This window comes from Podarcis raffonei, chromosome 2 (assembly GCF_027172205.1).
Source record: "Podarcis raffonei isolate rPodRaf1 chromosome 2, rPodRaf1.pri, whole genome shotgun sequence".
Classification (NCBI taxonomy): Eukaryota; Metazoa; Chordata; class Lepidosauria; order Squamata; family Lacertidae; genus Podarcis; species Podarcis raffonei.
Genome location: NC_070603.1, coordinates 112,191,314 through 112,218,030, shown reverse-complemented (window position 1 = coordinate 112,218,030; position 26,717 = coordinate 112,191,314). Strand labels below are relative to the sequence as shown.

At 47.0% G+C, this 26,717-nt stretch overlaps 1 protein-coding gene across 6 annotated transcripts in view; it reads right to left on the bottom strand.

Annotated features, from left to right (window-relative positions):
• Positions 1-1,487: 1,487 nt before the first annotated feature.
• The window catches only part of VWA7 (von Willebrand factor A domain containing 7), a 46,342-nt gene continuing 21,112 nt past the window's right edge, over positions 1,488-26,717 (bottom strand). For 5 of the 6 annotated variants that reach the window (XM_053379091.1, XM_053379092.1, XM_053379090.1 and 2 more), the window contains 10 exons: positions 25,421-25,533; positions 23,250-23,366; positions 22,535-22,714; positions 20,912-21,089; positions 10,380-10,532; positions 9,017-9,109; positions 6,655-6,938; positions 4,073-4,209; positions 2,888-3,056; positions 1,488-2,028 (listed from right to left, as the gene is read on the bottom strand). In XM_053379091.1, the coding sequence (XP_053235066.1) occupies positions 1,603-2,028; positions 2,888-3,056; positions 4,073-4,209; positions 6,655-6,938; positions 9,017-9,109; positions 10,380-10,532; positions 20,912-21,089; positions 22,535-22,714; positions 23,250-23,366; positions 25,421-25,533 (1,850 nt within the window). In that variant the 3' untranslated portion in view covers positions 1,488-1,602. The remainder of the gene's footprint in view (positions 2,029-2,887; positions 3,057-4,072; positions 4,210-6,654; positions 6,939-9,016; positions 9,110-10,379; positions 10,533-20,911; positions 21,090-22,534; positions 22,715-23,249; positions 23,367-25,420; positions 25,534-26,717) is intronic. The other variant, XM_053379093.1, reaches the window with a different exon arrangement.

The window sequence follows — 26,717 nt, the reverse complement described above, 5'->3', positions numbered from 1 at the left end:
AACTGGATTATGGATTGGCAAGGCTTGCTGATTCCCAACTCTTTTCACAAGAGGAACCATAAAAGGGTTCTCCAGAAAGCCAGTTGGGCTACTCACACAAAAGGAGAAGGTGTGGAGGTCTCAGTTCAACAGCTACTAGATCCCGGCTAGACTTCTTAAAGGGTGTCAGAGGATGCTCCGGTGTTTTTTTCCTGTGACAGACTAACTCAGTGATGAAGTGGCAGAGAGGCAGGAAAATAGAGGAGTGGAAAGAAAGGCACACATAAGAACAGGAGGAAGGAAGAGTGAAGGAAGATTTCCCGGGCCACCCCAGGACATTTGCTGCCTGAAGCAAAGTTGATTTTCCGCTGGCAGCCCCCAATTTCATGCACAGAATCTAGCTAGACTGGCTACCAAACCTTGTTTCAACTCAGGCAATGGGACAGCATTTTCCCACTGCACACCTGAGAGGAGCAGGCTTCTTTTAGGGGGTGCAGGGCAGTCTGTGTGGGGCGTGCACCCAACTCTCTTTTCCAATGCTTTAACACCCTTGGCATCAGCCTACTGAGGCAGCCACTTCCCTCTGCCTAACAGTAGGGCCAGTCCTGAGAATTCTCTTGAGTACACAAAAAGAGAATGGAAATTGATCGCTGATCAGAAGGTAACAGCGTACAGAGGGTGTCCAGGCAATGAGCACTGCCTGTGAAAAGTTTTATACAGCCATAGTAAGAAAGGAATTTAGAACGGGTGTGTGAAAAGAAGGGGGCTTTGGGGGCAAAGGAATGAAGAGGACGACAACTGTAGGATAAACTGATTGGGGACCATTTCAGGGGTAGCAGGAGACTTGGAGACCACCGAATATGTTTCCAGCTGGCAAAAATGAAACAGTTAGCCTTGCACACTTCTGGCGGTCAGGTCAAAATATATGGGGAGACGTACACAGAAGCAGAACGGGTAAGAATTGCGACACACAAGTAGAGGCTGCAGACAGACAAATGATTAAAAGGGAATGGGGCACAGATAGGAAAAAAGCATGTGAGATGGGGGAAAGATGGCCTGTTCAGTCTGGCTAGTAATGCCCTTCTGCGCATGGAACTCATAGCAGCGAGGATGTGGGTTTGGGCCCCACACATCTCCCTCCAGGGAGCAGCCATGCCCCTCTGGTCGGTGGTTCTGCATGCGCACGTCCCAATTTCAACCCTGCCACTGCCCATTAAAAGGATCTCAGGTGGTTAAGGCTGAGAAGCCAGCAGGCACGCCTACCAGACCGCTCAATCTGGGCTACATGACCCAAATATCTGGCTCAGTTATACGGAAGCTCCTTCTATTGTTCTCTTCAAAGAGACTCCGCCGCCACAAAGCTCAAGAGCAGCTCAGATCAGGTAAAGAGGGTGGAATCTGAGGCTCAGAGCGTTTTACCACCTATCAATCACAGTGCAACACACACGTCAGTAGTCAGGACCTGGCTTGTGCTTTGAAGACCCAGAATTCAGGACCTGCCCATCTGCTTGGCATCTTCCAAGCTCATTCATTCTCTTCCTTGGGAAGGAAAAAGGCCACAATATCCCTACAGAGGGCAGCCTCTACAGTCAGAGAGGTCCTTCCTACAGCCAGGAGTTTCCCCTATGTGACACACATCATCCATCCGGTTGCCATGGACACCATTAATACCCACCCCCAGGATGCAGCAGCCCCTGCTGCCGCCACAGGCTTCCTGAGGACCTCAGGAGAGGACGCTCTTGGCTTCAAGGTAAGAGCAGGGGGCGCCGACGCCACTTGGCACCGATACTTCTGCCCAAGTAGGTTGGTGACCACCAGCCTGGCTTGCTGCGAGCAACAGTCTGAGGTGTAAGTGACGGACTCTGCCAGCCCGTCGGCATGGTGAGCGACCACGGTGCCCCCTTCCACATGTACCGAGCGGACGCCAGCTTCGTCCCAGATCCGCAAGGTGGCCGTCCAACGCTGGTCGTGGCAAGGGATCCGCGGTGGGCCACAGGACCCGCCGACAGAAGTGACGTTGCAGACTGGGGAGGAGACTGGTTTCTGCACCTGCGGGCGAAGAGGAGCTTCTTGTTACAGCATATTGTTACTGGAGAGCCAGTGTGGTGTAGTGGTTAAGAGTGGTAGATTCATAATCTGGGGAACCAGGTTCGTGTCTCCGCTCCTCCACATGCAGCTGCTGGGTGACCTTGGGCTAGTCACACTTCTCTGAAGTCTCTCAGCCCCACTCACCTCACAGAGTGTTTGTTGTGGGGGAGGAAGGGAAAGGAGATTGTTAGCCGCTTTGAGACCTTTGGGTAGTGATAAAGCGGGATATCAAATCCAAACTCTTCTTCTTCTTCTTCATATCCAGAAATGAGGTGTTTGGATATAGGGCCTGGTAACCAAGCCTGATGAGGAACAGCTGAGGGAGCTGGGTATGTTTAGCCGAGCTAAGAGGAGACTGGATAGCCATCTTCAAATATCTTAAAGGCTGCCACATGGAAGATGGAGCTAGCTTGTTTTCTTTTTTGTGTTTATTCTTATTCTTATTCTTTTAAAACATCTATGTTTGACAAAGAGAGCGGTCTGATTGGTTGTCTCTTAAAGATTCTATTGCATACACAGGATCATGGGTTTGGAAGCGACTGTCCTCCCCAAACTTGTAACGCTATGACCCATGAGTACTTCCTTGCTCCGTTTGACAAGCCTGCGTCCTTCTGATGGTTTTGAAGCAAACCATGTGTATGGAACCTGTCGGACTACAACTCCCATCATCCACTGGCCATGCTGACCGGGGCTGATGGGATTTGGAGTCCAGCATCGGGGGACACACACACCACAGGTTCCCCATCCCAATATATAAACAAAGAATAACTCCAGGAATTCTCCCACGGGCACCCCAGTTTTCTTCCCCCACAAGACTCACCAGGGGTAGTGGCATCACAAGCAGCTGTAGATGGGCAAAGCTAGGATCCCCAGATGGGTGAAGGAGCCTGGCCTGCAGTGTCAGGGTGATCGCAGAGCCAGGATCAGCAGCATCAGGTACATTCAAGGTAATGAGTCCAGTTGCTGTTTGGTTAAAGTCCAATTGTAGCCTGCAGAAAAGGGGAGTGGAAGTTAATATTTAAGAAATGGATGGGTGGAAGCAGCTTCAGTATTTTATCTAGCTGTTTAAAACATGTATAGACTGTATTTCATATAAAACAAGGTACCGTATTTTTCGCTCTATAGGACACACTTTTCCCCCTCCAAAAATTCAGGGGAAATGTGTGTGCGTCCTATGGAGCAAATGCAGGCTCCTTGGCTTCAGCGATAGCAACGCAAAGCCTCCGAAGCGCAGTGGGAACGCTCCCTCTGCGCTCCAGAGGCTTCGCGTTGCTATCGCTGAGGCCTGGAGACCGACCCCTCTCGCTCTCCAGGCTTTCGGGATAGCCGCCTGAAGCCTTCGGAGTGCAGCGGGAACTCGCGCTGCGCTCCGCAGGCTTCGGGTTCCTTTTGCTGAAGCCAGGAGAGCAAGACTCTCCTGGCTTCAGCAGAGAAGGAGAGCTGCGCAACGCCCCTTCAGCCAAGCGGGAGGAGAAATGGAAGGGGCTCCGTTTCTCCTGCCGCTTCGCTGAAGGGACGCTGAGCAGAGAGGGGGAGATTTTTTTTTCTTGTTCTCCCCCTCTAAAACAAGGTGCGTCCTATGGTCGGGTGCATCCTATAGAGCGAAAAATACGGTAGTTTGTAAGGTAAGATCAATACAATGTGGTATGCCCAGCAACAAAACTGCCTCCACCGCTAATCAGAGAGGCAACACCCCTAATTTCTTTCCCCTCTAAACATGAGGAGGTAGGGGACAAAGACCTGCACAGAGGCCTAAACCCTCATCACCCAGCTTTCACAAACATTCTCACGTGCACAGGCTCCTGAGATCTCCAAGAACGTTCGCAGCCTTAGGATCTCAAAACATTTCTTATTTTGGAACGGAAATTGAGTTTTTAGGAAGTTGCATTCTGCACAGTGCGATAGTGGAATGCGCACAAGCCCTGCCTTTGGAAAAGACTAGAAAACGCCGAGTTACAATGCTAGGAACTGGTGTCTTCCATGGTTGCTCATTCATCAAAATTACCTGGAGCTGGAGATGTTGACCGGGAACCCAGGAACGCTGCTTACCCTCAGATCATACTGCTTGGGTGAGCCGGGATTCGTCACCTTCCAGGCAACGGCAACCGGTCTCCCTGGGAACACCGGAGCATCTGTGCTCAGCTGGAACAAAGCAGGGCGCAGGTTAGAGCACAGCGGCTGGAGCCGGACGAGAGCTCCCTAAAGGAAAGGTAAAGGTAAAGGTATCCCTGACCGATAGGTCCAGTTGCGGACCGACTCTGGGGTTGCGGCACTCATCTCGCTCTATAGGCCAAGGGAGCCGGCATTTGTCTGCAGACAGCTTCCGGGTCATGTGGCCAGCATGACTAAGCCGCTTCTGGCGAACCAGAGCAGCGCACGGAAACGTCGTCTACCTTCCCGCCAGATTGGTACCTATTTATCTACTTGTACTTTGACATGATTTCGAACTGCTTGGTGGGCAGGAGATGCGCTGTGGTCTAAACCACAGAGCCTAGGGCTTGCCAATCGAAAGGTCGGCAGTTTGAATCCCTGTGACGGGGTGAGCTCCCGTTGCTCGGTCCCTAAAGGAAGGCATGCGCAAATGCTCAGGTGCATATTTGTAGGTAGGTTTGCACAGACCAAAAAAGCATGACAGTGTGCCCCTTTATTTATTTATTTTTAAATATGTCATTTTAAAAAAAGAAGTTTACAGCCATAAATCCTTACAATCAAAAACAGCAAAAAGCTAAGAGCGGGTTTCAATTAACCCTTGGCAGAAAAGTGTTTTCTTAATTGCCTGCACAGGCCTTGCAGAATGGCATTTTTTTCCCCAGCAGGCATTTAACAACTGGCACAGAAGGCACCTGCTGAATCTCCCACAGGACTGGGCCAATGGAGTTTCTTTTTTCTTCTTTTGTGACAAAGTAATAATCATAAATAAATAAGAATAAATGTGTGCACCCCACTACCGAGACCATTCCATTGTAACTATCCAACCTCCCAAAATTTCAACACCTCTTGCGATGGTTTGACCCCTTTCCATTTTAACAGTACAAATTATCCTCAAAATCATTTCTCCTGCATATTCCCCCATCTTACCTTAATGGCACATTAATTTATCATTAATAGCGACATCCCACACCTCTTTATACCATTCTTCCATTTTATATTCCGCTTGCCCCTTCTACTTCCTAGCTACAATAATGTGTGCAGCTGTCAATAAACTTGTGAGCAAGTCCTTTATAGCCTGCGAAGCTTCCACCCCATCGAAAATTGAAAATAATGCTACCTCTGGGCTTGTGGTCAGCTTTAACCCAGAGATTTCTGTTATCTCCTTAAACACCCTTTGCCAGAAAAATTGCACATATTTACACACACACCCCACATTTGAACACAATTCCCTGTTTCTCGGTATACAATGGCAGTTTCTGCTTTGCAGGGAGTTGGACTGGATGACTAGTCCCTCCCAACTCTTACAATTCTATGATTCTATGTTTATTTAAACCGCAGGTAGTTCAATCAAACTGGACTGCTTGCAAGGGAGTAGTGCAGGCTTCAGGGAGAGGCTACACGCGGCTATGGCTTATTTAGCCCTGCGCAGCCTCTCCCGGCAGGGAGAGGTTGCGTGGGGCTAAAGAGGAAGCCAAAACAGCGAGCAGGATCTGTTATGTACTGAAGTTCTCACCCTGGGCCAGCAGGAGGATACTGTAGATAGTTATGCAAATGAAGGATCGAAAGTGACGTTAAGTGATTGGCTAGTTACAGAAAATGGTTACTGTTGCATTCTAGGGGAGCTCTATATAAGCAGGCTGACTGAGCTCCTCAGTGCAGTTCTGTTCCAGCTTACAAATAAAGAGCCGCTTTGGAAGAATCGCTGTGTCGTCTGATATGTTCGCCCACAACTTAACAGGATACATCCCGCTGGCTGCCTTGGCTTGTGCCATAGCTGCGCGCAACCCCTCCGGAAGGGAGAGGTTGTGCAGCCTATACGATGCTCTTTGGGGCTGGGGGGGGGAATAAGATTCCCCCCCCTAATAACTAGGTGCGCCCTATGGTCTGGTGCGCCCTATGGAGCAAAAAATGCAGTACCTATTTATCTACTTGCACTGGTGTGCTTTCAAACTGCTAGGTTGGCAGGAGCTGGGACAGAGCAACAGGATGTGGGTGGCGCTGTGGTCTAAACCACTGAGCCCCCCCCCTTGGGCTTGCTGATCACAAGATTGACAGTTCGAATCCCCTCAACGGGGATTAATAGATATAGAAGGAGGGCAAGGGTGAGTGTGGTGCTTGACTAAGAGCTGCCTGATGGTGCAGCTGATGGCCCCTGGAGAACTGACTTGCAAAGTACTGCTTCCCAGTGGCGTGGCCAGCCACTTGCGTGCCTGGTGCGGTGCACGCATCCTGTAGCCGGGGGCGGGTCAAGCTGCGTGGAGCCTCTCTGCCGCCTCCCCCCTCAGCTGTAGGGCAGCTGAGGGAGAGGTGGAGGGCAGATGCAAGCCCCACACAGCGCTATGTCTATTCCCTCAGTGATGACACCTGGGGCAGCCCCCCTTCCTCCGCCACTGCAGCTTCCCCAAGTCAAGACTCATGGCTCTCTTCTTCGCTTACCTCCAGCAGGGATGCCTCAACAGTGGTCGCTTGAGGGGCAGCCCTCTCCACCTTCTGGCCGTCTCCATCCAGAGCACGCAGCACTACAGAGAAGCTGCTGTCGGTCATCAGGGTGGGAGGCAGCTTGGCCACCAGCAGGTCCGTCCGGTTGGCTCCTCCTTCCAGTTTCAGCTCCTCGAGGCTGCCTCCCGTCCCCTCCAGGTTCACAGCTTTCAGCTGAACCGAGCCCGCCTCAGGGGATCGCTTCAAACCAGTCGCCATAACGACCAGGTAAGTGGGCAGGCCTGTTGAAATGACAGGCAAAAGCTCATTGGACCATGCCAGTGTTAGGATATTCCGTTCCACCTTAGGTACAGGCATGAGTGTTGTGTGTCACATGCCTGTTTACACTCCAGCACAGCTTGCTGGGAACTTCCGTTTGTGTATAGCTTTTGCTTTAGCTGCTTGCTTTTGACATGAAGGGGAGAAGACATGTTTTTCCTTTTGTCCTGATGTATGCTGAATAAACTGCTTGTAAATATGCTCAACACAGCCTCTCCCTGCCACTTCTGTTGTGCAGTGTTATTTACTCTGCTGAGTGTGCGGGCCGCGCTTCTGAAGGTTTCTGAAGCTAGGGTTGCAGTTTCATGCTGATCTAAGGACTAGAGATTGCCCAGCACACTGGCCGGTGGGCTGGGACCTGCTGGGGGCCTGCCAATTGCCCCTGATTGCTTGGCTGCATCCCAACAGACAGTTGCTGGGAGAGTACAGGACAGAAGAGTAGGGCCGCGGGTGGCGCTGTGGTCTAAACCACTCAGCCTCTTGGACATGCTGATCAGAAGGTCAGCAGTTCGAATCCCCGCAACAGAGTGAGCTCCCGTTGCTCAGTCCCAGCTCCTGTCAACCTAGCAGTTTAAAAGCACACCAGTGCAAGTAGATAAATAGGTACCACTGCGGCCGGAAGGTAAACGGCATTTCCGTGCGCTCTGGTTTCTGTCATGGTGTCCCGTTGTGCTAGAAGTGGTTTAGTCATGCTGGCCACATGACCTGGAAAGCTGTCTGCAGACAAACGCCGGCTCCCTCAGCTTGAAAGCAAGATGAGTGCCACAACCCCACGGTCTCCTTTGACTGGATTTCCCCTTGGAGGCATCTTGACTGGACAATGTGAGAACAGGATGCCTCCCTCGATCCGCCGCTGGTCAAATCCAGCAGAGCTATTCTTGTATTTTTTGTGTTCATCCAATCCCAAAGATTCTAAGAGTGTCTGCTTATAGACATGGCCTCTGGAAGTATCCAAGCCTGTGATTAGGCTGGAAATTGGCAGCTAGCAATAATGTCTGAGGAAACAGGTGAGGCCAAGGTGTGGAATGGAACCAACAGAGGGTTTGTTTTGTATCTGACTGCCAAAGAATACAGTGGTACCTCAGGTTAAGTACTTAATTCGTTCCGGAGGTCCGTTCTTAACCTGAAACTGTTCTTAACCTGAAGCACCACTTTAGCTATTGGGGCCTCCTGCTGCCGCCGCGCCGCCGGAGCACGATTTCTGTTCTCATCCTGAAGCACTATTTCTGGGTTAGCGGGGTCTGTAACCTGAAGCATATGTAACCTGAGGTACCACTGTATCGGACAGTTAATAGAGACAAAGGTTTGGGGGTGGGGGGGAAGTATTTTCCAAAAACCAACATTAGGAAAAATCAGAACATATTAAAATGAAATTCTACGGAGAGCACAGATGAAAACTAAACAAAAAATTATGAAAAGACAAATGTTTTGTGTTTTGCCAATAGATTTTTTAAAAGACAGGTGAAATCCTTTAAATGTCTAAGTTTGAGGTATAAAAACTCCGTCTTCTAACAATGCACATCCCACAAATGGTTTCCATACTATACCTTGCTATTCTCCCATGAATAAACTCAGTAATGGTTTTTTTGTTTTTTTAAACTTCCTTTCCAATTAAAGGAGTATCATGAAAAAATTGATTTATTAATTGGGTCACTTTTCCCACAAGCCCACCACATACGTTTAAAATGATCCCTTAATGGTTCATTCTTTCCAACACATTGGTGAACTTGTTTTTTCTGAATATTTGACACTCTCAGTGGCACAAAGCACACTTTTTGTGCAGATTTTATTGAAGTTTCTTTAAGCTGGGTGGAAGTAGACCCACGGGGAAATTTGCCCCATGAAGAAGACCACTTGTTGCCCCGCAGCGTCTAATTCCCAGTCTACTTCTTATGGTATTTTAAGACTGGGTAATGACAGGGACTTTTTAATTTTTAAAAAAATCACTGTCACTCCCCAGTGCACCCCCCTTGCTGCTGCCACACAGCTGTGCAAGAACACACACCAATGAGCCACTGAAGGAGAAAGATCCCATACATACCTTGTACAGGGGAACTATCCATCATAAAAAGCCCAGGGTGGCGTCCATCCTTTGGAACCGCAAAGTAATACAGGAAGTCAAAGGTACTCTGACCTGTCAACAAGTACAAGGGTATCACGGAAATTCTCACGTGTAAAAAAAAAAGGTTATTTATGTGTTTTGTTAGCCCAAAAATGGAAAACGAGCAAAGTCCCAATAAAGAAGAATAGCATCTTAAACTGATGAAATATGTGCAGCTTGCAGACCTAATGTATAGAATAAGAGAACAAGAAGAACATATGTTTAGAGAAGATTGGGAAATGTTTATTCAATATATGGGGGGAAATTGTATACACTTGAAAACGTTGGCAGCGTTAAGGTAAATTCAACAGCGTCAACAAGTTTTGATGGATGCAATAATGGAATAGTGAATGGTTTAGTTTATGGAAAATATGCAGGGATTTATGATACAGTGGTACCCCGGGTTAAGTACTTAATTCGTTCCGGAGGTCCGTTCTTAACCTGAAACTGTTCTTAACCTGAAGCACCACTTTAGCTAATGGGCCTCCTGCTGCTGCCGCGGCGCCAGAGCACGATTTCTGTTCTTATCCTGAAGCAAAGTTCTTAACCTGAAGCACTATTTCTGGGTTAGCAGAGTGTGTAACCTGAAGCGTATGTAACCCGAGGTACCACTGTATGCAAAATGAACCATGGAAAGAGAAGAAGGGAAGTCACTGATATTTTAAGGTTGTTTAAATTAATGCTCTAAACTGTAAAACAGAAATAGATAGATGATAGATAGATAGATAGATGATAGATAGATAGATGATAGATAGATAGATAGATAGATGATAGATGATAGATAGATAGATAGATAGATTTGTTGTTGTTGTTGTCGTTTAGTCGTGTCCGACTCTTCGTGACCCCATGGACCAGAGAACGCCAGGCACCTCTGTTCTCCACTGCCTCCCGCAGTTTGGTCAAAAGATAGATAGATAGATAGATAGATAGATAGACAGGCAGGCAGACAGACAGAGGTAGAGAGATAGATATAGAATTTCAGTAAGAACAATAATGAAAGAAACTTCCCTGGAGAGAGCATTCCACAGATGGGGAGCCACTGCAGAGAAGGCCCTGTTCTCGCGTTGCCACCCTCCAGACCTCACTAGAAATCATTTGCTCTAGAGAACAGAGTTTCATCATGTCGGAGCAATCGTTTGCTCAAAGATCCGAAAAAGATATCCACTGTTTTAGGCCAATAATAGATCCGATGCAACTGGCACTCCCTAGCGCCTCCAGGTGTGTGCAAGATCATTCAGAGGGAAAATGGAGCTCAGCATTGTGGCCTCACTTATTCCAGCACCTCGGTTTAGCCTTTCCTCACCTTGGACGTGCACAGAGTAGTGGCCTTGTGACTGAAGTCTCAGCCTCCATTTACCAGCATGGACAGGGGGAGAAAGGACTGCTCTGTAGATGCTGCCAATGGACTGGATCTTGGCCAATGGACCGCTGGCTGATGAAGAAGCCTGTCTTACACCTGCATGGAAGGTCACAAGGGGAACATAAACTGGGTTAAACGTTATTCCCTTAAAATTGGCTGGACTGAGAGACTTCCGGCGAGGCAGCATGGCGGCTGCAACAGCAGAAAAGAGCTCCTGAAGCCAGCCAGAGTAAAAGGCTGTCTGGCCGATTCCCGGGCTCCCAAGACTGCTGCCGCCAGCACCGCCAGCAGAGAGGAATCGGGGGTGCCCGGGAGTCTATCAAAGGAGCCAAAACACCCCCCCAGGACTGAGATTGAGCCGGAAAGGCACCCGACCCCCCCCCAACAGCCCAGAGGAGCTCCAAAACCAGGAGAACAGTGGAGCTAAAGCAAAGAGGGAGAAAGAAAGGGGGAGAGAGGAAGAAAAAGAAAGACAGAAAAAGGAGCCCCAACTTTACCGCTGCTGCCCCCATCTCTGCCGACGGGAAAAAAGAGGAGAGGTAGGTGAGCACCAGGAAGGAAAAAGAGGCTCCGAAAAAACACGTGGCTGAGCCCCACCGGAGCTCCAGCGGAAAGGAAAACAGCGAAAAGCTGCATGACAAAGGAGATCACAGAAAGGAAGAAACTACCCTTTTTTCCCCTTTCTTTTTCTTTTTTTTAACCCCCTTTTTGTTAACCCCTTCCTCCTCCCCCTCTCTCTCCCTTTTTTTTAAAAAAAAATTTAAAAATCTTTTTTATCCCCCCCCCCCATATACCTACTTTTATCATTCTTCTTTTTAAAAGAGGGGCCACTGCTGCTGCAGCCACCCTTTACTTGAATTTTTATTGTTGTTTCTACCTTTTCTACACTATTTAAAGACACCCTTTTCCACACACACACCCCAACTTAAATCTCATTTTATTTTCACCTCAAACTCCCCTCTTAAGAATTAAAATGGCAGTACCCAGAAAAGAGCCCTGAAACAACACAGGTCATTTCCTGGGACTGCCACTTCGCCCCAGACTTTCCACTCTCTTTTACCTATCCTCTTCGTACCTTACTCATTTTTTAAAATAAAATAACTTTATATATATATATACACACAAAAACACATTTTTTTAAACCTTTAATTCTCATTTTTATTTTCTACCAGTACCATTTTAATTATTATTATTATTATTTACAAACAAAAGATAATAATAATAATTAGGGGGAAATAGTTTTTTTAAACAACAACAACAACACACACACACACACAATTCCCCCCCCCTTTTTAGAGCCCTTTCTATTCTAATTGTCAGCTTCTTCTTGAGGGGGGAATCCTTCGCCCCCCCTGCTACGACCACCACTCTCTTTTAAAACAAAAATTTTCTCCATATCACTGCTATTGCTATTGATACTCTCCCCCTCAACTCTCCCCTTTTATTTTTCTCTTCCTTTTTTCTCTCCCCTCTCTCTCTCTTCACCCCTCCTTATTTTTTCCTTCTATCCCACCTTTCACTTTCCATCCCCAATTTTGTTCTCTATCCCCTTTACTTTAAAAAATCAACCCCCCCTTTTTTTAGCCTGTTCGTCAGATTGTTTTTGAGGGAGGAGCCCTCTCCCCCCACCCCTCTTTTAAAATAAGACTTTCCCCCATACCATTGCCACAGTTCACCCTCCCTCTTTTGTTCTCCTTCCTTTTCCCACCATTCCCCCTCCTCCTCTCCTTTTCTCTCCCTCCTCCCTTTCTCCCTCCCCCTCCCCTTCCCCTAAAGGAAACACATACACACATTCATATCACTGTATCATACTTTGCCCCCCTCATACTATAGCTAAAACTATTGCTGCAATCTATTACCGCTGATATTACTGTACTATCTCTCCTCTCTCTTTCAACTCTCTTTTTGTCTTTCTCTCTCTTCTCTTATACTCCAATCTCTCCTCTCCCCCCGGCTCCCCCCTTCTTCTTCCTTTTACTCCCTCCACCCTTTACATATAGCCTATTTGTCTGTCTCTGCTTCTGAGTGCACTCCCAACCCCAACTTCCACCTTAACTGGACCCCAGTACAGTACCCCTTTGGGGTATATACAACCCCCTCCGAAACAAATATTTCCCCTGGCCCCACCCCCTAATCTTTTGCATCTCTACCTGCTGACCCCCTCCCTTTATATGAACTGTCTGTCCGTTAGTCTACTCATCTTCTTACCTGCCCCCCCCCCGCTTTGGCGGCACCGCTGAGGCAACTACAGAAGCCCTACAGAAGTCCTTAAAACACAGGCTAGAAGTGACACAAATGACCACCTAATCCAAACGCTCTGCACAAGCCACCAGCCAAAGCCTGATCAGCTTAGCAACCCAACAATACTCAGGAACCACCACTGCCACAACTCCTAACCACCGCTCTACTCCAAGAGGATGCCAAGCCAACCTCAAACCAAAACCATTAGGGAGACTGAGATGACACCAACCAGGGAGATGGCAAACAATGCTAAGACCGTAACTCCCCTTCAAGATGATGACCGCCCAGTAACGAAACGAGACCTGAGGGAAATGGAAGCAAGATTAGAAGCACGATTAGAAGAAACGCTGAAGGCCACAATGGCTCCCATGCAGGTACTAATCAACAATCTAACCTCCAAAGTGGAAGCTCTAGAGAACAAGAACCAAATGCAAGAAAGAGTAATAGAGCAATACCGGGAGGAGAATGCACATGTGAACAAGAAACTGGACGAACTGGTAAACCAAATGGAAGCAGAACACAGAGAGATGAAAATTAAGCAAGCCGACCTTGAAGACCGCAATAGACGTTGTAACATCCGCTTCCGCAACTTTCCTGAAAAAACAGAGGAGAAAAGCCCAGCAGACCTAATTATACGCTGGCTGAAAAACACAATCCCAAGCCTGAAACTTGAGGCACATGACTTGGAGAGGGCTCACAGAGCCCTAAAACCTATGCCAAAACCCAGCGCCCCCCCAAGAGACATCATTGTATGCTTCACACGCTACAAAAAGAAGGAAGAGGTATGGAACAGCATCAGAAACTTAACCAACCTTCGATATGGAGAAACCCCCATCCTGGCCTTACAGGACTTATCCCAGGATACCCTAAACCGGAGGAAAAGCCTGCGCCCATTCACCCAGCGTCTCCAACAAGCAGGGATCAAATACCGATGGGGCTTCCCCTTCCGCCTCATTGTAACAACTAATACAACACAACACACGGCCACCAACATATCTGAGGCCCTGCAACTACTAAAGAACCTTGAACTCGACCTCCCACCGGAATGGCAACCGACAAACCCACCAAGTGACAGCCCCAACCACGAGGAAACAACAGCAAACAAGTGGACGACGGTACAGAAGAAAAAGAAACAACAGAAGCGGCACAACAATGCAAACCAATACAGACAAGCATCACGCTCAGAATCGTCCCGCCGGCCATACGACACAAGAAACCAGACCAAGATTAACCAAACCAATTCATCGCAGATGGACAACCCTACAACAACAACAACAACCCCAGCTGAATGAAGCAACCAGGGGAAAACCACAAACTGAAGGACTGGTGATTCCCCCCCTTCCCCCTCTCTCCCCCCCCAAAACATAGATTTAGTTAACACCATCAACATCCCCCCCAGCCCCGCACCCCCACAGAAATCCCCACCCCAACACCACTCCAGACGACCTCAACCACACTCCCCATCACCCACACCTTCAACATCCCCATACTCCATACTAAGGAAAAACAACTCCAACCTTAATAACACAACCCACAATCAGGCTAAAATCTGATACCCAACCAGCACTATGGTGGCACCAGAGCGTACCAGCACCCACATCCCCACCCCAACACACCAACAATGTTGCTCAAAACATTGGCAACATTGCTTATGAACCTTATACTTGACAGCGACGTTACAAAGTCACTTCACACTGTCTCGCTGATCACCCCCCATCGCAAACAACAGGGGGGATGGCCTGCCCTTGAACACGGCCCTCCACACCAGCTGAGACCTAGGACCAACCGGCTAAATGCCAGATGGCCCAAAATACCCAAACAAACACCTATATGACTACATATAGGAAACTCTCCACAACTTACCCCCTACTCTTTAACCCAAATCTTACTCTAATCCCACTAGCCCCCCACCCACCACACCCTAGGTCAGCGCAACCCCACTGGTTCTTTAAACAACACGAAGAGAGAGACACAAGACAACCCGAACGGGTTGGCAGGGAATCGCCCCACATAATAGATAAGCAAGATGGCTAACCTAAAAGCAATTACATTAAATGTGAGGGGGCTGGGAAACCCCATCAAAAGAAAGCGCATCACCTCATACATAAACCCCATGAAACCACACATCACCTTCCTACAAGAAATACACAACCCACCCAAAGGCAGCAAACTCCTGAGCGACCCCCGCTTCAGTCAACAGTGGGTCGCACGAGGGTCAGGGAAAGCACGTGGTGTAGCCATAATACTTAGTAGAGACCTGAACTTCACTGCCACAACAGTCCTCAAGGACAAAAAAGGCAGATTCATTTTCGCTAAAGGGACACTGGACGGCAAAATCAAACTGACAATCGGCTCCATATATGCCCCAAACGCGAAACAATTAGAATTCTTCCAGAAGACACTAAACAAATTCCTCTCCTTCTCTGAAGGGGAAGCAATCCTAGGAGGGGACCTCAATCTAAATATGAAAGGTATATCCCTGAAAGATAGCCACCCTACAACCCCATGGGCAACCTTCCTCCGAAGGAAACCTCCAACAACTAGGAACTCTTACAAATTACTAAAATTGCTAAAAAACAGGGGTCTCTACGACATTTGGGGTGAGCAAAACCCGGGAGACATCAGCCATACATTCCAATCGGGACGCCATGATACAGTGTCCAGACTGGACAGCATTCTACTCACACAGGGTCTGATCCCTTCAGTGGAATCAACAAACATAGGTAACATTAAAATCACAGATCACGCCCCAGTAGAAGTCATCGTTAAAATAGGAGAAGGAACACAAACCACCCCATCATGGTCCTTCAGTCCCATCCTAACTACAAACAAACAAATTAGAGAGAGTCTCACAAAAACCCTCCAAAACTACTTCGAGGAAAACGATGTAGACAATATAACAACCCCCCTCCTATGGGACGCAATGAAAGCGGTCACCAGAGGAGCTTGCATAAAAGAGAAAACATTCCTTAAAAAACAAACCACCTCAAAAATTAGCAAAATAGAACAAGACATCACAGTCCTCTCATCACGCTACAAACAGGATCTAAACAAACTCCTCAAACTTATAGAACAAAAAAGGAGAGAACTAGACTCCTTAGAAATCAACAAAACAATGATCAACATTCTATACTCTAAACAACGTTTCTATGAATATGGAGGGAAAAACTCCAGATTACTAGCAAATAGATGTAGGAAAAAAGCACTCAAAACAAGAATACACTGCATCACCAAAAAAGACGGCAACATAACATTCTCCCCCAAAGAAATAATCTCAGAATTTGCAGAATTCTACTCCAACCTATACACCTCCCATAACCCACCAGAGAGGGAAATCAAAAAATTTCTAGCAGGACTGACCATGCCTACCCTAACTGATGAGGAACAGGAATTCATGGACAGCCCTATCACCCCAGAGGAAATAGATGCAGTCCTCAAAAATCTGAAACCACACAAAGCCCCAGGCCCAGACGGCTTCACAGCAGAATTCTATAGGAAATTCAAAGAATCCTTGATGCCTTACATGACCCGCCTATTCAACGACATCATAAAAGGGGGTCCCATCCCCAAAACCTGGACCCACTCCAAAATAGTCTCCATCCCAAAACCACTAAAAGACAGCCTCAAAGTAGAATCATACCGCCCAATCTCATTAATAAACCAAGACTACAAGATATTCACATCAATCTTGGCCAACCGCCTAAAAATCTTCCTACACAAGTTAATAGCCCCAGACCAGACTGGCTTTGTCCCTGGCCGCAATATAACAGACCCCATCAGGAAACTACTGAACCTGATCGAACACAGCAAGGCAACGAAACTCCCATTGACAATTATGTCCTTAGACATCCTCAAAGCCTTTGATTGCTTAGAGTGGAAATACATATTAGCAGTACTAACATAAAATTTGGCCCCAACTTCCTACAAATCCTCAAACAAATATACTCCCAAGCCTCAGCAAGATGCAGAACTAATAATATGGATTCTAATACTATAGCTATCCAAAGAGGCACGAAACAAGGATGCCCACTGTCTCCCTTCTTATTTATCCTGGCTCTGGAACCCTTAGCAATCTGCATCCGAGCAGCCACAGACATCAAGGGAGTGGAAATAAAAGGCAGAACCTATAAATTAGGGCTCTTTGCAGATGACCTAATGGTCACAACACCAGACCCCATAAGCACAGCAACCTCCCTAATCAGAGAACTCAACACATTTGCAATGGTGTCAGGCCTACAGGTAAATTTCACAAAGTCAGAAGCTATGTGCTTCAACACCCCTCCTCACACCCAAAAAGAACTCACGAAGGTCACCAAAATAAAACTTTGCCACACCAAGTTCAGATACCTAGGGGTACAAATAACCAGAAACCTCAATAAATAGCACCTCCACAACTACAAGCCCCTGTGGCGATAAATTAACAAAGACCTAAAGAGATGGAATAACATGAATTTCACTCTCTCAGACAAAATAGCCATGATCAAAATGATCACACTCCCAAAACTAACCTACCTATTCCAAACCCTCCCAATCTGGATCCCCCCAACCCAACTCCGCAGTTGGCAGAGAAAACTACACTCTTTTATCTTCTCACATAAAAAACCAAGAATAAGCCCCAAATGCCTGCACCTCCCCACCTCAGAAGGAGGATGGGGAATCCCCAACATAGAAGCATATTACATTGCCAACCAAATACGACATATAATCCCATATATACTCAAAGATGAGACAAAACAATGGGTACACCTAGAGAGGGACACAATTGAAAATACCTTCACCACAGCATACCCACTCCTCCCAAACAAACTAAAGAAAATTCCCACAACACTCAACAGGTACACACAGACCATGCTCAAAGCATGGAAAACACAAATAGGCAAACTATCCCCAACCCCATCCCCACTAATCCCCCTGGCGTACCACCCATTATTCCACCATGCAGCACAAAACCTCCAGATAAAAACCTGGCGAACCAAAGGCTTATATCGCCTAATAGACTTTTATAAAAATAACAAACCTTTGTCAACACAAGAAATACAAGACAAACTAGAAGACACCCAAATGCCCTGGTTAACACAACACCAACTACATGCCCTCTTAAACAACCCAACAGTAAAATTAGCAGCAACTAGGCCCCTGACAACCTTCGAAAACCTCCTCCTAACAACAAAGGGAAACAGTAAAGGGACAGTATCCGCAATATACAAAATACTACTCCAAAATCCCACAAACCCCCTAGACACAATCAAAAAACAATGGGAGAATGACATAGGCTATGAGATTAACCCCACTCAATGGACCAGAATGTGGTCTAAACCTCCCTTTAAATCCATATCAACGAAAAGAAAAGAACTCACACCGAAACTCACCTACAGGTGGTACCTAACACCAAGGAAACTAGCGCTAATACGCCCAGGAACCTCACCAAAATGCTGGAGAGGGTGCACCTCCACAGGCACATACCTCCACATGTGGTGGGAGTGTCCCAAAATCCAACTATTCTGGGCAACAGGCATACGAGAAATATGTAAAATAACTAAACAAGTATTAGATATCACCCCAGAATTGGCCCTACTAAACATCTTCCAAGACAACAACGCCCATTTACACTACAAAGAACTCATAACCCACCTACTTTCAGCAGCCAGAAACACCATAACCAGACACTGGAGAGACCTGTCAGGAGTAAGCATGGACCAATGGTACCAAATAGTATGGGAAACAGCCCTACTGGAAAAATTAACTAATAAACTGAAACTGACACGGGGACAAACAGAAGACGACACCTTCACCCCGGTATGGCTCCCCTTTATCACATACACAGCCCAACAAGACAATGACAATAATCCACCAACAGCCTACAAATCAATATGGCTAACCTGATCCCAAACACCCACCCACCCCACTCACACACGAAAACAAAGATCACCACAGCCAATCACAAACAAACAATCACACCCTAGGCCAACCCCAACCTCTCTCACCACCAAAGGAACACAAGTGAACAACACAAGCAACGCTGACACCAAACTCTACATACATTAAGCATAATAGAAACACCACCCCCTGACCCCACCCCCATCCATCTTCCCTCCCTCCACCCCCTTTCTTTTTCCTTTTTTTTTCTTCTCCCCCTAATGCCTCAACAAATGAAACGGATTTGTAAAAATGTTACATGGGGGGGGGGGGAACGAGGCATTACACTTCTATAAACAAGAAAATCCTAAATAAAATATTTTTTAAAAAAATTTAAAAAATTGGCTGGACTGGATAAACGGTGGGAGCTTAGAACTGCAAATGGGTCCATTCATCATCATCATCATCATCTATTATTTATACCCCACCCATCTGGCTAAGTTTCCCCAGTCACTCTGGGTGGTTCCCAACGTAATAAATACAAGATAAAAACTTCCCTAAAGAGGGCTGCCTTCAGATGTCTTCTAAAAGTCAGGTAGTTGGTAGTTGGTGCTGACCTTTAAAGCCCTAAACAGCCTCAGCCCTGTATACCTGAAGGAGCATCTCCACCCCCATCGTTCTGCCCGGACACTGAGGTCCAGGGCTGAGGGCCTTCTAGCGGTTCCCTCACTGTGAGAAGCCAAGTTACAGGGAACCAGGCACAGGGCCTTCTCAGTAGTGGCACCCGCCCTGTGGAACGCCCTCCCTTCAGATGTCAAAGAGAAAAACAACTACCAGACTTTTAGAAGACATCTGAAGGCAGCCCTGTTTAGGGAAGCTTTTAATGTTTAATAGATTACTGTATTTTAATATTTTGTTGGAAGGCACCCAGAGTGACTAGGGGAAACCCAGCCAGATGGGCGGGGTATAAATAAGTTGTTGTTGTTGATTTTCTTGACATCTGACGGGAGGGGTTCCACAGGGAGGGTGCCAACACCAAGAAGGCCCTCTGCCTGGTTCCCCGTAACTTCACTTCTCGCAGTGAGGGAACCACCAGAAGGCCCTCAGAGCTGGACCTCAGTGTACAGGCAGAACAATTCAGTAATTGCAAATGGCCCATTCGCAACAGGTTATTTCTAACTTATCGGATTTTCTGCCAGGAGATTTAGTCAAGATTAAATGGAAAGGAGATGATACGTGCTGGTGTTCTGATGCCACTGAAGTAGTGTGGGCACTGTGATAAACTTGCACTGCAAGAGAAGGACTGATCCCACCAGAAATCCCTGCCTGGAATTCCCCTGTGACTAAGAGCCCATCCACAGGTCCCTGCCATTCAAGCCATGGGTCAAAAAGGTTTGCTTTTGTTTTTGTCTCGCTGTTTTCCCCCCGGGGAAATCCACCATTTACAGCTGAATCAGAGCAAGCATTAATCCACAGAAAAACTTGATTGCTGTTTGTTCCGATTCAGCAGTAAACTAGGGGCTTTTTTCCTGGGCAAAGTGGCAGAGCGAAAGAAAGGAAATCTTGGAGCCATGACTTGAAATCACAGGATAAATGGCAGTGTGGCTTGGCCCTAACGTAACCTGATTTCTTACCCTCTGCACAGCACCAAAATTGTAAAGCAAGTAGAACCCAAAGCACAGAGGAAACCGGGGTGGCTAAAAATCAAGTGTTTTTTTAACTAATAATTTAAAAATCAGATTTTTAAAATTTAAATCAGGGTTTTTTATTTAAATTGAATTTTTAAAATAAAATGCTTTTGGAGGAAAAATATTTCTAAATATAGTTTTCTATTTAAGTTACATTATAGTCCAAAGGTTATTCATCAGGAAACAAAGATTTGTTTTAAGTTTTTCATGTGTGCTAAAACTCAGTCTAAGTTTTTGTTTTTTTAATTGTTTAACCACATCAGTTTACAAACACGTATACATACGCTACAATGTTATTGTTTTAGTTAAATAAATTGCTTAAATTGTTATTAAGGAAATGATTATTTTTTTCTCCTTCCAATAAAGTACAGCAGAAAAGCTGCCCAAAAATAAACAGTTAACTTATTAAACCTCACAATAATTTCATAATTATCTGTCTATGCATTTCCAATAGTATAACCTAATCAGTAATTTTTGAAACCTTCATCTGGTTGTAAATATTAAGATTATACCACAGCAAGAATGAGTCTTTCTGTAAAAAAAAAAGGGGGGGGGAGATTTAAATCAAGTCTTACTGACTAGTGATTTAAACTGTGATTTAAATCAATTTGATTTAAATCAAATCCACCCTGGGGGCAACCCACTTGAGAGAGCAGACAGGTGCCATTGAAAAGCCACAGATCGTGCTACCTGCAGGGTTCTGCATCTCAAAGGCCCGAACACCCCCCTGAATGGTCAAGACCACTTTGTCCACCAAGCTGTCAATCCAGAAGGTGTGATCCTCCAGCTGCGCTGCTTCCTTTCTCCTCCTCCGCTGCGACCCCTTGGGGCTGAAGATATTCCCTTTCTGGTGGCGGAAGAGGGTCACCTGGAAAGAGTGAAGCGACGGGGAAAACATGTGAAGAAATGTGTGGTTTGAAGCAGAATGTATGCTTTTCTGAATGCACAGCAACTTGAAGGCAGAGTCTTTCACAATGGTTTTAAAAAAATAATTATGAAAATGTCGTTTAAGCCATCACATCGTAGGACAGGCATAGGCAAACGTGGCCCTCCAGATGTTTTGGGACTACAACTCCCATCATCCCTAGCTAACAGGACCAGTGGTCAGGGATGATGGGAGTTGTAGTCCCAAAACATCTGGAGGGCCACGTTTGCCTATGCCTGTCGTAGGATCAGGTTGGTCATCTCTCTCAAACGACAACAAACTCAGGGGCACAATTCAGCTAACAAAGCCCCACCAGCAGAAGCCTGCACAAACACTTCCGCTAGCACAGTGGGGCTTCCCCTGCTCTTCCCACCCCCACAGAGGGCTGGGAGATGGGTCAGGAAAACCCCAAACAGAGGGGGAGGGGAGGGAGGAGAGGGCAGGCTGTTCCATCAGGCAAGCAGAAAGGCTTGCACTGATGATCAGTGTAGTGCTACGTAGACTGGGATAGCTCAGTCGGCAGAGCATGAGACTCTGAATCTCGGGGTTTGTGGGTTCGAGCCCCACGTCGGGCAAAAGATTCTTGCATTGCAGGGGGTTGGACTAGATGACTCTCGTAGTCCCTTCCAACTCTATGATTCTTTGCTATGTTCCTTCCCGAGGGCTGCAACTTTTAGCTGATCAGTTTAAGTCAGGAGTCAGCAACCTTTTTCAGCCGTGGGCCAGTCCACCATCCCTCAGACCCTGTGGTGGGCCAGACTATATTTGGAGGGGGGGAATGAACGAATTCCTATGCCCCACAAATAACCCAGAGATGCATTTTAAATAAAAGCGCACATTCTACTCATGTAAAAACACCAGGCAGGTCCCACAAATAACCCAGAGATGCATTTTAAATAAAAGGACACATTCTACTTGTGTAAAAACAGGCTGATTCCCAGACCGTCCGCAGGCTGGATTGAGAAGGCGACTGGTCCGCATCCGTCCCCTGGGCCTTAGGTTGCCAACCCCTAGTTTAAGTAAACCAATTAAAAACATTTTTTTATAAACTCGAAAAGCGTCCTAATGAATAGGCCAGTGGGTTTTATTTTACAATGTTTAAATGAGTACAGTGGTACCTCGGGTTAAGTACTTAATTCGTTCCGGAGGTCCGTTCTTAACCTGAAACTGTTCTTAACCTGAAGCACCACTTTAGCTAATGGGGCCTCCCGCTGCTGCTGCCACGCCGCCGGAACACGATTTCTGTTATCATCCTGAAGCAAAGTTCTTAACCTGAAGCACTATTTCTGGGTTAGCGGAGTCTGAAACCTGAAGCCTATGTAACCTGAGGTACCACTGTACTTAAAAATAAGCATTCCCCCCTATTTCCCCCTCTCCACCCCCATTACCGAAGATGTGCTGGATTCACCGATGATTTCCGACACCCTCTGGATGTTCTCGTTGTCCGTAAATATAATCTGGCCGCCGGAGCTGTGAGCTAGGCTGATGTAGAGGTTGAATCGGTCTGGGGAAAGTGTTTCCCTTTTCACCCGGGTTCTGGAGGGATCTTCTGTTATTAAGAAGGTCACCTGACGTCAAGTGGAAGGTGGGGGGGAAGCAGCTTTATATTGGGTTCAGGGCAGACAGATGGTTTCATTGTGTTATTACACAGCCCATTTTGCCCTGGATTTTTACAGAACCGTAACAAAAATTACGCGGGTGGCGCTGTGGGTTAAACCACAGAGCCTAGGACTTGCCAATCAGAAGGTCGGCGGTTCAAATCCCTGTGACAGGGTGAGCTCCCGTTGTTCGGTCCCTGCTCCTGCCAACCTAGCAGTTCGAAAGCACGTCAAAGTGCAAGTAGGTACCGCTCCGGCGGGAAGGTAAACGGCGTTTTTGTGCGCTGCTCTGGTTCGCCAGAAGCGGCTTAGTCATGCTGGCCGCATGACCTGGAAGCTGTACGCTGGCTCCCTCGGCCAATAAAGCGAGATGAGCACCGCGACCCCAGAGTCGGTCACAACTGGACCTAATGGTCAGGGGTCCCTTTACCTTTAACAAAAATTCAGATCCCTTATCAGTGTTTTTCAAAATCGAGCATCATGAAAAGCAAACAGCCCAGCCCACCTTGCATTTCTGTTCCTGGATGAGGGCTTCCACGCTGTTCTTCAGGTGTGCATCTTTAGCAGATGCATCAGTAAAGACGAAGATCTCGGAGTACGGCGGCGAGTTCTGGAGGGCAAGCTGGAGAAGCGGACAAGGACAGGTGAGATTCCTATCTGTTGAACCAAGGACAGCATTCACCTCCTTGGTGATAAATAACAGCCAAAGAAAAACCCTGAAAGAGCTTATGGCTGCTTGCTTTGGCTCCAAACAGGCTCTCCATTTTGTAGGTTCAAGACTGTCAAAAGTACGGGAGTTCCCCTCTCCCTTCTGGTAGCTCGCCGCTAAGAATTAACGAGCATTTGGTAGATGGATAGTCCTTTTATTACAGCGTTATGTTGCAAGCACAAACAGGCAACCCTCCGCAAGGATATCAGTTGCCAACTCAGACTGCTCCCCACTTCCGCAGAAAGGAGCGTGCCAATGGGAAGTTCCTGTCGACATGCAGAGGGCCGGGAGGCCAGTTGGCAAGCCCCAGCTGTGCCGTCTCCATCCATCAGCCTGTGCTCCGACATAAATCAGCGACCCGGATTTCAAAAGCCAGGGCACGTTATTAGCAGAGTGTACTGTGCACACAGAATAGGGGTGAGGCTTGTGAAGTCATACTATAACTAAAGATTTATAAATCAGGACAAAGAAACATGTCATCTCTCTCTCATGTAGTCTCAGAGAGAACGGGAAAAACAAAAGCTATACACAAACGGAAGTTCCCAGAATACTGTGCTGGAATGTAAACAGACATGTGACATGCAACAATTCCACATTGTCTGTCCCTTAAGGTGGAACGGAATTCTCAACAGTTCCTCCCCCTCCCCCCCCGGTGTCTCCTTTGTTCTCTGACACACTCGGACCTCCGAGTTCGGGGGGAGGGAGGGGTTCCCCCCCCCACTCTCGACTGATGTATCGCCCAGCTGCTCCCTCCCTTCTGGTTGCTTAGCTACTATCTCATAGCTGGGGAGCTCCTCTCTCAACTGTGCAGCTTCTGTGTCTGCCTGTCTCTCTGCTTCTGGAAACGCTGGACTCGGAGGGGGGGAGAATATTCCCCCTCCTCTTCTGTTAGGAGATGATCTCCCTGCGATTGCATCTTCCGATCTAGACCAGTCCCTGACAAAGACAAGCACTTGCACATTACAAATTAATTATGTGCCCCTTTAAATCCTCTTCTTTTGGAAAATGCCCTAAACTTCTATCTCCTTGCAGTTATGACATTTGTGTGAAGTAGATCAGCCAGAGAAGGTTGACTTTGCCAGATTAAAAGTAAAAAAAAAAATGGGAATGTCTGTCACGGTCTGGTTCACGGGCGATCGAAGTCCCGGCTGGGGACGTCAGGATCGGGGGCAAGATGGCAGGGTGGGAGCAGGAACGGGAGGCCAGAAGTCAGGAGTCATAAAGCCAAGAGTCTGAGGGTCTGAGAGCCAGGAGTCAAGAAGCCAAGGGTCCGAGGATCAAGAAGCAAGGAGTCAAGAAGTCAAACGCAGCAAGGCAGGGAACGTGTTGCTGTGGCAAAGAGCCGAAGGGAAAATGCTGACCTTATATCCCTTCCTGGCTCTTGCCACCAGGTGCTGTGAGTTACCAATCGGCCTCACCTGTGAGGCTGCGCCTTGCCTCTTCAGAACAAACTTAGGACGGCCCCAATCCTGCAGAGTCCTATTGGTCCCAGGGCCTGGCTCCTGCACGCACACCTGACAATGTCCTTCTCTTTATATGGCACCCTAAATCCTCCTCATTCTCTCTCATGGTGTGGCTTGGCTCTGGACCATTCGCCACTGCCAGGCACATTAGCTCTGCACATGGAGTAAGGCTTTGATATAGAGATATAAGAACATCAGAAGAGCGCGCTGGATCAGGCCAACGGCCCGTCGAGTCCATCATCCTGTTCTCATAGCGGCCAACCAGATGCCCGCAGGAAACCTGCCCGCAGGATTCGAGCCCAAGAGCGTTCTTGCCCCTCGCTGTTTCCAGAAACAAGCAGAGACGTACAATTCTCCTTAGAGTATCAAGGTGGTACAATTCCTTTGAGGTTGCAAGTTCACGAAGAGGATTGCAGAATAAACATTGATCTCAGCAGCATTTATCTTACAGTGCCGAGATCTAGAAAATGAAACAGAACTTAAAGATATCGCATGGATACTAACCTGAAGTGCAGAAAGGCACATTTCTGGCTCGTCTCCGCCTTTCAGAGGGCTAATGGTGTTGAGGATTTTCCAGAACTCATCCGGGTCGCTGGTCTTATGGACAGGGCCAAACTCTGAAGGGATGAGAGAGAGAAGAGAGAGCATAAATGCCGATTCATGTAGACACATGTCAAATGAATAAATGAAGTGTCTCAATGGAACAGCATGGCATCAGAGGCACTATGATTAAAGTTATTTCTTTTTTGACCTGCAACAGCAGATTCATAAGTGTAAAACTACACGTCAACCTGTAGTCTCCAAGGGATGGACATGCATGTATGAGCCAGCATCAACTAACAACTGTAAGAATTAAACAGCTATAATAATAATAATAATAACAACAACAACAACAACAACAACAACAACAACAACAACAACAACAATAATAATAATAATAATAATAATAATAATATCTTTATTGTCATTACCCCCTCTCGGGGACAACGAAATTACTTGACTGCTCCATAAAAACACTAATTAAAACAATACAGTATAGTACAGCAAGGAAGATTAGATGACTTTCAAAGTCCAGGCTTCCCATTCAGGGCCGAGATCGCTCTGGAGAAGAAGCTGTTCTTAAGACGGCTCGTTCTTGTCTTCATCGTCCTGTATCTCCGTCCTGACGGCAGGAGCTCGAAGAGACAGTGACCAGGATGCGATGGATCTTTTACTATGTCCAGTGCCTTCCTATGGCACCTTGTGGCATAAATCTGCTCTAAGGTGGAGAGTGGGCAGCCAACAATGCTCTCTGCTGCCTTAACAACTCTGCACAACCCCATCCTGTCTGGGTAGTACAGCTTCCGTACCACACACATAAGCCATAAGTGAGCACGCTCTCAATGGCACAGTGATAGAAGGCAAGCAGCAGTTTCTGCGGAAGATGGTTTTTCCTTAGAATTCTCAAAAAGTACAGTCTCTGCTGCGCCTTCTTCACAAGCCCCCTTGTGTTGACACTCCAGGACAGATCCTCTTGTAATTCAATGCCCCCAAATCTGAACGTTGTTACCCTCTCCACACTGACCCCATCAATCAAAGGGACGTACAATTCGTATAATATAAATATAATATAAATATAAATACGTATAATATAAATATGATATGATATATGATATGATATTATCGTATTTTTCGCTCTATAGGACGCACTTTTTCCCCTCCAAAAATTAAGGGGAAATGTGTGTGTGTCCTATGGAGCGAATGCAGGCTCCTTTACTTCAGCGATAGCAACACGAAGCCTCCGAAGCGCAGAGGGAGCACT